This window comes from Micropterus salmoides, unplaced genomic scaffold (genome assembly GCF_014851395.1).
Source record: "Micropterus salmoides isolate LMB-PRFRI ecotype aquatic unplaced genomic scaffold, ASM1485139v1 Ms_hic_scaffold_16, whole genome shotgun sequence".
Classification (NCBI taxonomy): Eukaryota; Metazoa; Chordata; class Actinopteri; order Centrarchiformes; family Centrarchidae; genus Micropterus; species Micropterus salmoides.
In genome coordinates, this window is record NW_024040707.1 from 22,763,862 (window position 1) to 22,776,336 (window position 12,475).

Consider the following 12,475-nt stretch of genomic DNA (forward strand, 5'->3'; position numbering starts at 1 on the left):
GTGTGTGTGTGTGTGTGTGGAGGGAAAGTGAATGAGAGTGTGGCTGTCTCCATGAGTATGTGAGGGTTTGCCTGATGTGTGAACATGTGCTGGGAGTGTGGAGACTGTTAGGATGTTTAATGTTGAAGCAGTTGTCTTCTCTGACAGTTCAGATCATGTTCATGTATCATCAAATTAAAGTGGACAGGCTATAGATTTTTTGTCAGAGTATTGTTCCAAAGAGCTGATATAGCTCAAAACTATTTCAAACTGTTAAAATAACCAGCTATTTTAACACTTTATTATGATATTGTGTAGTGATGATATTAAAGTGCCTAAAATATATTGTCAAAACTTAAAGTTTTCTCTATAATGGTAAATGGTTGCTGAATAATTAGCACTTAAATAAGGAAAATTAAGGAAAATGTCCGTAGTTATGAATTAATAATACAGTTTGTTACAATTTGCATCTTATTTTCTAAGTTTTGAACATTAGTTCTATCAGTTATGATAACATTGTACTCACAAACACAATAGCTTGGATTGGACTGAAGAGAAATCTGAAAGTGAGAGCTCTCGTAATGTCAGTAATAATGCCTTTTTGCATAGGAAAACCGTACGATAGTTCAGTGCTGAGCCAGGGAGTCTGTGATGTATGCTTAGATTTGCTCATTTGAATGATCTGTAAATACACCTGACATCCCCTTGCTCACTCCAAACCAGTGAGAAGAGCACAAACCTATTGTGTGAAAGAACCGATATTCTTCTAATTTTGACAGATACAGTTTTTTTTTTACAGATCCAACCATCATTTATATTATTTTATTAATAAGAAAGCAGGTTTCCATGGCCTTTAATTGACAGACATTTTTGACATGTGGGTCAAAGTCTCACATATATATATATTAAAGTCCACATATTCTCTTTTCTTCATCAAGTACATTTATTTATAAGACTTTCAGAGAAGCTCTTTTCTATTCATCTCTGATTCGTCTCAACTGTTGCACAGCTCCATAAGGAAAGTCTGCCGTGTCAAACTGGTGGAAGTGGCTGCATGTTGGCCTTTTCTAATGGTTGGCCCTCTGTAACACCCACGTGTGCCTGGTGGCGGAGACACTTTGTGCTCAATTACGTGGCGGTGGAGATGACATGAGACCACGGCGTGCTTTCTTCTGGGGTTACCACTTTCCCATATCAACACAAGCACAGGGTCAGTCTCCCAGCTTCACCCCCCACCACCACCCCACTCCCCACCACCACCCCACCCCTGGCTCTTTCTCTCGCAGTCTATTCCTCCACCTGCTCCCCGGAGACACACTCATTGTCCCCTCAGCTATAAACACTTCATTGAGCATGTGGCAGCCCAGCGTTCCTCAAAGCCCTTCCCAGCGCTCTCATTGGCCCATGGACTGTGAGAAACTCCAACAAGCCCAAGACCCACACATTCATATGGAGATTTGGGTGTATAAATACAGGGCAGGCAGAGCAGAAAGCAGCTCAGATTCAACTGGCTCCTCTAACTGAGCAGGAACGCTCTGACTCTACAGCTATGGCACCCACTGTTTTTGGACAAGCAAGCTTTTCTAAGGAACACCTGACTCCTGCTCATAAGGTAAACTTGATTTCTATAAAGTCACATAACTCCCTTGTTTTATTGCGTTCATATGATATGAAAAAGTTAGATTTTGTTTCTAAATGGTTTTCTTCTTTTTTTCTTCAGCTGAGAAAGCCAATGGTGGAGAAACTGCGCAGAGACCGCATCAACACCAGCATCGAGCAGCTGAAATCCCTGTTGGGTCCTGAGTTCCTCAGGCAGCAGCCCGACTCCAAGCAAGAGAAGGCGGACATCTTGGAGATGGCCGTGTCCTATCTGAGAGTCTGGCAGCAGCAGAAGCAGCAGCAGCAGCAGCAGCAGCAGGCCAGCGGGACCTTTGGCCTGATGACAGCCAGTGATGGCTACTCCCACTGCGTGCAGGAGGCTGTCAGCTTTCTGTCCCACTGCGAGCTCCAGACTCAGGCCCACAGACGGCTGCTCAGCCACTTCCAGGGCCTGCAGCCATCCAGCAGGACCAGCCAGAGTCCCTGCACCCTCTCCCCGCCTGGCTCTCCGCTCCACCGAGTCAGCTCCAGCAAGGGTGTGAGCCAGGTCAGCTGTGCTCTGTGGAGGCCCTGGTAGGATGGAGGCAGCCTCGCCTCCACACACAGGGAAAGATAACTACGTCTGTGAACGTCATGGACAGAAAGTCGAATACTCACTGAGTCTGTTTCCTTTTGCTTTGGCAGGAGATTCAATGTTGTTGAGTGTTTTACTAGTGTGTGTTTACTAGTATTCCTTTGGAAGGAATGAAATGACTCAGGTTTTACTGAATATGTTCAGCACGTGTATACACGTTATACACTTTATAATTTAAAGTGTTTACGCTGTGTTAATTTTTCCTGAGGGGAAAACAACTCCTGACTTTTTGTTTCTTTTGCAAACGTGACTGAATTATCTTGTTGTAACACCCACATTGGGTTGAAGCTGTTGTGTCTGAGACACTGTTTGATTCACGTGTTTAAACTACTGTCTTTCGTTGATACTGAGTATCACTGACTGATATGTTTCATCAGCTTGGTGTTGATGAATCAGCAACATCCCATAAATGGATCCCATGGATCCACTTTTACTGTAAATCATATTATGATTATACTTAATTATGACTATATGTAACCATTATTTGGTCTACGTGTGAAGGAGTGTTACTGTTGGTCTTGTACCTGTTAACTGTTCAGTTGTGATGTTCAAAATAGATGTTTTTTCGTCTTCAAATGATTACCTTTTATAAAGGCATTTTATGTTCCATCTTCTTTACTAAAAGAATCTGTTGAATTACTTCCTTGAGAAGTTTTTTGCTTTGAACTTTGAAAAAATAAATGGAAAACTTCACATGAAGTATTGCAAACATAAACAACAATTGTGTTTTTACTTTTTTCATAAAACTGCAATGCTAAGTGACAGAGGAGCATGTAAAATCACACGTACAAACTGTAGTTTGTGAATGAATAATCAATGACATCTTGTATGTAGGAGAGTAGGTAGAGTTTTTGTTTTTGTTTGTTTAGTTTTGGTATAGCTTACATATAGGCTTAATATATGCTTAAATCCAGTCATGCCAGAAAGTTTATCAGCACAGCGTTCAACTAACAGCAGCATCACTACTGTGTCTTGTAGCAGTCTGTTTGAGTACTGCTAAAAGTGTGCTACTTTGTCAGGTAATCATAGCTTATTCTAACTGTGCACATTCACTTTGTTTGTTGCCATTTAGGCTTCCACTGCCTAAAAGTCAATGTGCACATTTTTTTGAAATCAAAGTGTACACACTTTTCATTGCACATTGTGAAGAAGCATTTCAAGAAATGGAGAAAGCCCAAATGAGACATAACTTAGACAAGTATATAACTCCAGCTGAGTGCATGCAAATCATGTAAAGAGTAATGCTGAATTAATTTACAAGGTTCAAGATAGTGTGTCATTCCTTAGTACTGTTGTATAAAAGAGAACAAAATTGTATTTGTTGTGGTAATAATATGCACGTGCACGGGTCTTGAGAGGTTTATTATTATTGGAACTAGTGGAGCTGAACAATGATGCTGCACATTAAAACTACATTTAAAATTATAGTCAGCGAATGAACACCTGTATGTAAAAAAAATATAATCAATGCTGTTCATGCTGCAGATGGTTGGTGCTGGTTTTTGCTGTATCATACTTTTTACCCAGTATTTCCCACAAGGATGACCTTTCTGGTACACAGGTGTTCAAAAAAGTAAAAAACACCCATGCGTCTCACATGTCCCACTTCTGTTGTGGCGGTCATGGCATGCTGTCTAGTGCTTGAATTATATCTCAAGTGCCACAAAAGTCTTTCACAACTATTTATGTGTGCAGAAGTTGTGGCATGCCCGGGACTTTCTCAGGGTCTAGTTGGCCAGGCCAGATGGTCCGGCTGAAGCTGCCTCCCCTCCCCCTTCAACAGGAGATCAAACACCGTAGCTAATGTGATGTGTAACAAGACACACTTCTATTGTTCCCGTCTCTGGGCCACTGAATAGGCGCAGAGTGTGGGAAACGGGAGATACCACACTCACAGAGAGATGGCTGACAGGAAGCCGCTCCTGGCCGCCACAGGTCTGAGCGATGACCAGACTTTATGGCAGGATTTCAGAGCTCTCGGGCTGCTGGTGGGAGGGGAACGCGTCTTCACACACACTTGTAGACAAAGACCCCCAGCAGCCGTGTAGTGCACGCTAACTTTCAGAGGAGGCACAAATTCACACAAACAAGTCGACAATGAAATCAGGGCGCGAAGAGAGAATAAAGCCAAACATGGACGTGACGTGACAGAAATGCTACAATGATGACGAGAGCTACACACATGAATTTAGAGGGAGAGAGATGTTTAGTTAGATATACCTAAAGATGCGAATGAAGAGCAAGAAAAGAAGTGCTGAGATGTGGATGTGATGCAGGTGACTTGATGAAAATTTAAAGCACCAGGTCTGGTCAAAAACCTCACATCTGTACAGATGATATGTACATTTCCTCAACTGCTGTTGTATTATTTAAATATTTCTGTTTTGGAAGATGTTGTACTTACTTGTTTTTCTATTTCAGGTTAGTTTGTTTTCCTTCTCTTTGTCTTTTACACACTGTTTTAAATCAGTAAACTGCCTTGAAATACCTTCCACTTGATTTATTTCACAGATGTACTTATATTATAGGTTAATTATAGATAAAGCTTTTACATTCAACCAAAGCTCATAAAGAGTTGCTGTTGTCAGGCCTTGTATGTGTGAAAAGTGTGAAAATCATTAAGCTGATGTTTGTCAACTTGCATATTCAATTTAGTGGTTCTTCATTATTTCATTATGTCCAACTTTGTAGATTTTCATTACGGATTAACCTACCAGGTACCAAATACCTATTAATGCATTCATAATTTAATACTTGTTTCAGGTATGTTTCTCTTAATCTGTACCTTTTCTGTGCACTTTTTAGTGCTGGTACTTGTTTACTTTTACTTCGCCTGACATAGACTTGGAAATGTTGCCAGTATGTGGATCCTCTCTGCTTTCCTTAACTTTTACTTGAGTAACATATTTGAATGGAGGACTTGAAATTGACTATTTCTGTTGTGGCATTTCTAATTTGACTTAATTAAAACTTTGAGTACTTCTTTGTAGATTGGTGTCTGAAATGTTAAATTAAAAGAGTCAACACAGACTAAGGGCAGACAGACTGCTCTGTGCCAGGCACTGAAGCCAGTTGACTTGATTTTTCCCAGATGGACTAGGACACAGAGTTTCTGTTTGTCCTGCAACAAAAGATCAATTAACATTCCCAGTGGAGCATTGAGGAGTGGCATGGCTTTTGTAGCTCATTTACCCTGATGTTGGGGACTGGTGGGAAACTGGGGAGACAGGGCTACTCACACTACACCCACAAGGCGGGCTTCACATCTGGGGCCAGCCAGTGATGGAGGCCCTCAGGCACACTGCCAGTGCGCTCATACTGCCATTAACTTGACAGTAATTTGACACAGTTCATTTACAACAGGGTCACTCGGGGGAAGTAAGACAATAGCTTGATTAAAGGGTGTGTAGTTTTTCATCAGAACTCAGTGACTAATATGTGACTAAAAACAACAATAATCCAAATGTGTGTCATCAGTTTCACCACACATAACTGAACATGCAGTGCAGTGCCTGAAAAAAACATCTTTACAAGCATGGAAACTAAATTACTAAGATTAAAAACACTTAATTTGATTAAGTGAAAGCAACTTTTATACAATGTTTGAAGTAAATGTGCAAATACCGAAATTACTGATACATAAAAATAACTGATAAACTAATTAGGCTACTTAAACTTTGCTTATTAAATCTCTATGAGGGATGCACTTATATACAGACATCTTTCTTAATGATCTCCTAAGGTGTAAGTCCTTCACACTGACACCTAGAAATAGGTTACATTTTGGATAAGTGATTTCAAGTCTCAGGAATAGATAACATCATATTCTTGACTTATTTCCAGGCCGTTGTAGCCTACCTGTCTGTTCTCCTCATGTAGGGCTTCAGTTGTGTAATTGATTATTTAAGGGAATTGTTTTTTTCTCTCTGGTTGCGCCCCTGTCCTTGTTTGTTCTTCATGACGGGAGCAACAAACTTTTTTTTTCTTTTTTTAAAGCGCACACCAGATCACTTGTTGCGCTTTGAGCTTCTGCACAGCACGCGGTCTTTGACTCGCGCCACTGAGAACGTGCGCCACTTTCACACATGGGACGGGAGTCAGCAGTAGCCTTTGATCATTGTCTTTTTTCAGACATTATTTACGAGCCTGGAGAGAAAGGATGAACTGTAACGTTAAGCAGCGTGCAGTTGGAAAAGCAACAGGTGGAAAATGAAACGTTTTACCTGCAGCCTGACGTCACTCTTTGACTTTGATGATTTCTCTGCGTGCTCCCTCCTTTCTCTTTCAGAAACCCTACTCATTTTAAACATTATTTAGTCTGAATGTGATGAGCCTGTGATCAAAAACAAACAAACAAAAAAAGAGTCACCTGTTCTTCTGAAAACACTTCATGTGTCCAAATGCTCCTGTCTGTACCAAAATGCTTTTTGGAGGAAGGGAATCTTTGAAGAGAAAATGAAAGCCTTCAGCTTATATTGTTTTATTGCACTGGCGTTTGGCCCTTAATTGCAGTTACCACCCCTTTGAAGATGCTCACTTTTGTGTGTATCACTTCCCGTTATTTTACATCTAAAAATTTAATTCTGATCTGCAATCCATGAGAAATTCTCAGATGACAGCTTGATAAGGTGTTAATTACCTGTTGCTTATCTGGGACAAACATGCATCGCACAGATAGCTACATGCTCTCTGAGTTATTGACATGTCTTCCATTGTTGTGCTGGGAGTCCCACTGGTGGGAGTGTGGGAACCCCAGCCCTGCCTGAGCCACATGGCTTTGTTATGCTAATCCCTCAGTATAAATTGAAGAGCAGCTCCCCCAGAGACATTAGACCTAACACTGCCCTCCAGAAGAAGCAGCTAACTTCACCTGCACAGAAATGGCTCCCTGTTACACCAACTACTCCTCCATTCACCATATTAGGATGTCTGAGAAAGACAACATCAAAGTAAGTACTGAAGGAAATTTCAATGTAACTGCCACATGTGACCTGGCTTGGTCCCTTAACTTTATGTGTGCTGCTGTATGTTTTTACTACTCTGTATTTCTATTTAAATTGTAACTGGTGTGCCATCTTGGCCAGGTCTCCTTCAGAAAAGAGATTTTTCAATCTCATGGGACTTCCTGGTTAAATAAAGGTTAAATTAAAAAAATGTAATGGCTTTGCATCAGCTGGTACAGTACAAATGTCTGACTGATTTTTTGCTGAATTTGAATCATGAGCTTACCTGCCTGTCTCCTCTTCCCCAGTTGAGAAAACCTATTGTGGAGAAAATGCGCAGAGATCGCATCAACAGCTGCATCGAACAACTCAAGATCATTCTGGAGAAGGAGTTCCACCAGCAGGAACCCAACTCCAAGCTGGAGAAAGCCGACATCCTGGAGATGACTGTGAGCTTCTTGAGGCAGCAGCTGCAGCAGGGTCTCTGTCAGAGTGACTACAACCAAGGCTACTCTCACTGCTGGAGGGACTCTGTGTGCTTTCTCTCTGCTGGATCCAACACAGAAGCCTCTGTTACTCCTCTGCAGGGTCTCCAGCAGCAGAAGCAGCAGCTCCATCAGGCCCAGAGAGCCAGCAGCTCCTCCCCAGCCTGCTCCATCCTCAGGCCCACCACCCTGCAGGACAGCAGCAGCAGCAGAGGCCCCGTGTGGAGGCCTTGGTAGAAACACACAGACACTTTGAGACCTGAGGGGACCTGCACTCCTCACCATGTAGGAAATGTATTTCCAGCCTGCTCATTCATAGTGGGATTCCTTATTGTCTCATCACATTGATGGATAAGTAGTAAAAGCGAAGGCTCTCACTTATTTGAAGATTGTCCTGATTAACTTTGATTCACATCTGATTTTGCTTTTCCTTTGTGTTTAAAGCTGCTGGTTAATTTTGAGTGATGATGGTTTTGTCAAATCTTGTGAAATGACTGTTTACTCCAGTGGAGTGTATCTGTGGACTGCTTGATGTAACAGTATATAATGTATATCTGCCATACTGTGTTGTACTGACAGCTGCTGTTGAGAATATTTCTCTTCTGTTTTGAATTATCTATGCCAAATTTTATGTAAGAGGATGATAATAATGAAATGTGTGTTTGTTTGTGTGTGTGAAAATGAATGAACATATTAACATGTTTTAATGGGATGTTGATGTTGCTGTTTTGCTATCACGTTTAGGCTCTTAAAACTAATTCCTAACATTTGTATGACAATTAACAATAAAAAGATTCAATCATTGAAATAAATACTCTGTCCAGATTTTTTTATTACGTGAACCAAGAGTAAAATATTTGCCAATTTTCATCATGAACCATTGCCCTGAGCTTGACTTTATTTTGGGGAAGGTCATGTGATGTTTGATCCAGGAAGCAACAGATTTCAGGACTCAAAATACTAATACACGCACGTCCCTCCTTTCATCATCTCATCATCCCACAATGACACAAAAAAATGACATGTTGAGTGTGTGTTGTACAAATAATATTTGTGACTAAAAACTAAAGGAAGGTTTAAATCTTGAAAGAATCAGTTTCACACATGGCAATACGAATTTTATCTGTATTTACCAAATACAACATCCAAAGAGTTACCATAACCCAATTTTAAATTATACCATGTTAATAACTAAATTAGCCACAATGTCATGAGAATATATATACACACACACTTAAAATACAAAGTCATTGTTATTTTTGAATAGCATATATACCTTATTCACAATTAATAGATCTTCACACTATAGAAAAGTAAAAAATATATTTTATTGAATCGAAATTTAATTTATGGTAAACACAAATTACATTTTCAACACACAGCATTTAATTCCAATATAATGCATTGCAATAGAATACACAAATTACCTACACTGGCACACATGGTATTGTCAAATACTTTCACAAGAGACATATTTCAAACACAATGTGACAGAAACGTTTAACTTCAGAAGTTTGACTTCAAACAATGAAGATGTTTCAAGGTATATAAAGGAACACTTTTTACAGTAAACTGTGATATCATAAAGGAGCAGTGGTGCAGTAAGTGTTGTGTGGTGTCTCCAGTATGAACTTGTTTAAGAGAATAGTCTTCCACATCTTCTCATCAATATGATGAAACACTAAAAACACTCAACGACACTATGAATGAGCAGGCTGGAAATACATTTCCTACATGGTGAGGAGTGCAGGTCCCCTCAGGTCTCAAAGTGTCTGTGTGTTTCTACCAAGGCCTCCACACGGGGCCTCTGCTGCTGCTGCTGTCCTGCAGGGTGGTGGGCCTGAGGATGGAGCAGGCTGGGGAGGAGCTGCTGGCTCTCTGGGCCTGATGGAGCTGCTGCTTCTGCTGCTGGAGGCCCTGCAGAGGAGTAACAGAGGCTTCTGTGTTGGATCCAGCCGAGAGAAAGCACACAGAGTCCCTCCAGCAGTGAGAGTAGCCTTGGTTGTAGTCACTCTGACAGAGACCCTGCTGCAGCTGCTGCCTCAAGAAGCTCACAGTCATCTCCAGGATGTCGGCTTTCTCCAGCTTGGAGTTGGGTTCCTGCTGGTGGAACTCCTTCTCCAGAATGATCTTGAGTTGTTCGATGCAGCTGTTGATGCGATCTCTGCGCATTTTCTCCACAATAGGTTTTCTCAACTGGGGAAGAGGAGACAGGCAGGTAAGCTCATGATTCAAATTCAGCAAAAAATCAACCAGACATTTGTACTGTACCAGCTGATGCAAAGCCATTACCACCCCCTCCAGTACATACTTTGATGTTGTCTTTCTCAGAAATCCTAATGTGGTGAATGGAGGAGCAGTTTGTGTAACAGGGAGCCATTTCTGTGCAGGTGAAGTTAGCTGCTGACACTGTAAGCTCTGATCTGTTTGGAAGAGCCACTCTTCATTTTATAGTGAGTGATTAGCATAACAAAGCCATGTGTCTCGGGCAGGGCTGGGGTTTATAACAACAGGACACACATCAATAACTGGTGAAGCAATCACATGCTGACCAGTAAAGATAAAACCATTCCCAAGATAAATATCAGACTGAGAATTATATGCTGTCAGTCTCTAATCAAGGGCAGCTGCTTATCTCACACTCCAGTTACACAGGGGACCACAGGCAGCATCTTCTGATGTGCTCCCAGGGAATAATTAAACAGTATTTAATGCATTGGTAGCATCACAGGGAAATTGTAGTAAAAGTAAGCATGTTTTTATAGATGTAATTGCTAGTTTGCAACTTAAACATTTCTTCAATGTTACATTATTGTAATTTGGATAAATATATTTTTTTGTCCATGTTGTTCCTGTAAATCCTTTGCAAAAAACATCAGTATACATCCTCTAATGTCTCTGTTACAAATTAAGTTTCATTCCAAATGAGACATCTAGACAGTGATTTGTTGAATTTGGAGTAAGAAAGGAGAATTAAATAAGCCTAGTGGCTGTTGACTTCTGCTGATACCAAGCAGCATGTAAATGAGTTAACATGTTTCTGCATATATTAAAATTTCTGGTTTGTAAAGTGGGACCTGTTGTGTCCTACTGTCTCTGTCAGACTAACTCTACCCCTCACTTCTCTAATCACGCTAAGTGTGAGAAAGATTCTTCAGGCTTTTGATCTTCAGATGAAACATACATGTTTTTAATATTGTGAGATGATGAACATACATTTTCCAAAATGCAGTGGATCAAAAGGCTTGTCAAATAAAACTCCAGACATTATCCCAACACCACCTTATTGGTGTGCTGATAATAACACTCCTGCTTGTTCACCCATGGCACACTTCTATTGTTGACCCCGGGTATTAAGCTGTGAGTGGATGGAAAGACTGTGGGAAAACCGAGCTCGGACTCTACTCACACATCTACTGGTCAATAGCGCTGACCTCCCAGCCACAAAAGGCCTTTTCATCTCTCCTCTCCCAAACAACAACCAACAACAGCACTGTGTGAGTGTGTGAGTGTGTGTGTGTATGTGTGTGTGTGTGTGTGTGATTGCACACAGACCCAAGACAGACCAATTGTGCATTAATTAGATATGCAATGAGATGTTACGTCATGCTGCATTGCTGTGACCAGCTGCCACTTGTTGTCAGATTCCTGGAAATATGATATGATAAGTCTAAAAATCTCGAAAACAACAGAGACAGACATGGCTGTCTTTTCTCCAACACATGAACTTTTTGATCAAGATTATTATCTTGATTTTATTAACACTAGTGAGGTTTTCTACGATTTTTTTTTCAGCATCACATATTCTTGAAAGAAGTGAAACTTCCTTGGAAACATGAAATGGTCTCACACTCGTGGTATTTTTGTCTTTAGTTTATGTATCTATTTTGTTTTCATTTAAAAAATCCAACATTCAGTATTAGTGTGACAGTCCCTAGTACAGCTGCCAGGGGATGGTGTTTATTCTTTCCAACAGCACACATTTATTTTGTGTCGTTGCTCAGTAATGGTAGTCATCTGCCAGCTTGATTTCTATCCTCTGTCTGTGCTGATGACATGTAAACTTTAGCTGTCAATAAGTCTTTTTCTGTTTGGTTCATGAATTATATATATATATATATATATATATATATATATATATATATCACAGTAGAAAAATCACTGGTGAACAATAAAATAAACAATGGCTGAATTCCGTTTTGTCTCTTTAGTTTCAGTGTCCTGATATTGTGCATGCTGGCTCACTGAGAGTGCTTACATGCACTCTTTTCCTTCACTACACTGTGTACTAACAAAAAATAATCAAAACTCTGCATAAGGTATTTTCATGCCACAGTATCACAGTTTCATATCCAGCTGTCTGAAACCAGGATGGTGTTTACATGTGCATCTCATAACCAGGACGCTCCAGAAACCTGATCTTAACCAGGATACATGATCTTAACCAGGATACGTGTGCGCTTGTAAACACACATTGTGACACTGTCGTGGCTTACTGGGACACTTAGAAGAGCCACTCTTAACATTACATGTGTTTTTCTGCAACTAAAATGCAGGCTTACTGACTCCTGTTTTTTAATTTACTTGTCTGTTATGTTGCAGTGTTGTATCAGGGAACCTGGGTTCAGCTGAAAAACAAATGTCTGGAGCTACAGTTGGTCATGAGTCATGCCTGCCTTCACTTTTCATGGGCATTTTAACAGTTTTCATCTTTGCTCCAAGAGGAGTTATAATGGATTCTACTGAGACCTCTCTGAGACCATAGATGTCATTTATACTGGGGACATTGGGGCCATGTCTCCACCACATTTTGAAATGGCTTGTTTCGTCCCCAC

General features: G+C 40.6%; 2 protein-coding genes and 1 pseudogene across 2 annotated transcripts; 2 read left to right on the plus strand and 1 right to left on the minus strand.

The window, feature by feature from the left end:
• The first annotated feature begins 1,481 nt into the window (after nt 1-1,481).
• Nucleotides 1,482-2,917, plus strand: LOC119905678 (transcription factor HES-5-like). The gene is made up of 2 exons (XM_038722931.1): nt 1,482-1,591; nt 1,700-2,917. The coding sequence occupies exons 1-2, from the start codon at nt 1,529-1,531 to the stop codon at nt 2,153-2,155; spliced, it is 519 nt and encodes a 172-aa protein (XP_038578859.1). The 5' UTR covers nt 1,482-1,528; the 3' UTR covers nt 2,156-2,917.
• Nucleotides 2,918-6,994: 4,077 nt separating this feature from the next.
• On the plus strand, nt 6,995-8,438 carry LOC119905680 (annotated as a pseudogene).
• Nucleotides 8,439-9,349: 911 nt separating this feature from the next.
• LOC119905174 (transcription factor HES-5-like) lies at nt 9,350-11,248 on the minus strand. The gene is made up of 3 exons (XM_038721937.1): nt 11,244-11,248; nt 9,952-10,063; nt 9,350-9,836 (listed from the first exon to the last, which is right to left on the minus strand). The coding sequence occupies exons 1-3, from the start codon at nt 11,246-11,248 to the stop codon at nt 9,423-9,425; spliced, it is 531 nt and encodes a 176-aa protein (XP_038577865.1). The 3' UTR covers nt 9,350-9,422.
• Nucleotides 11,249-12,475: the final 1,227 nt, after the last annotated feature.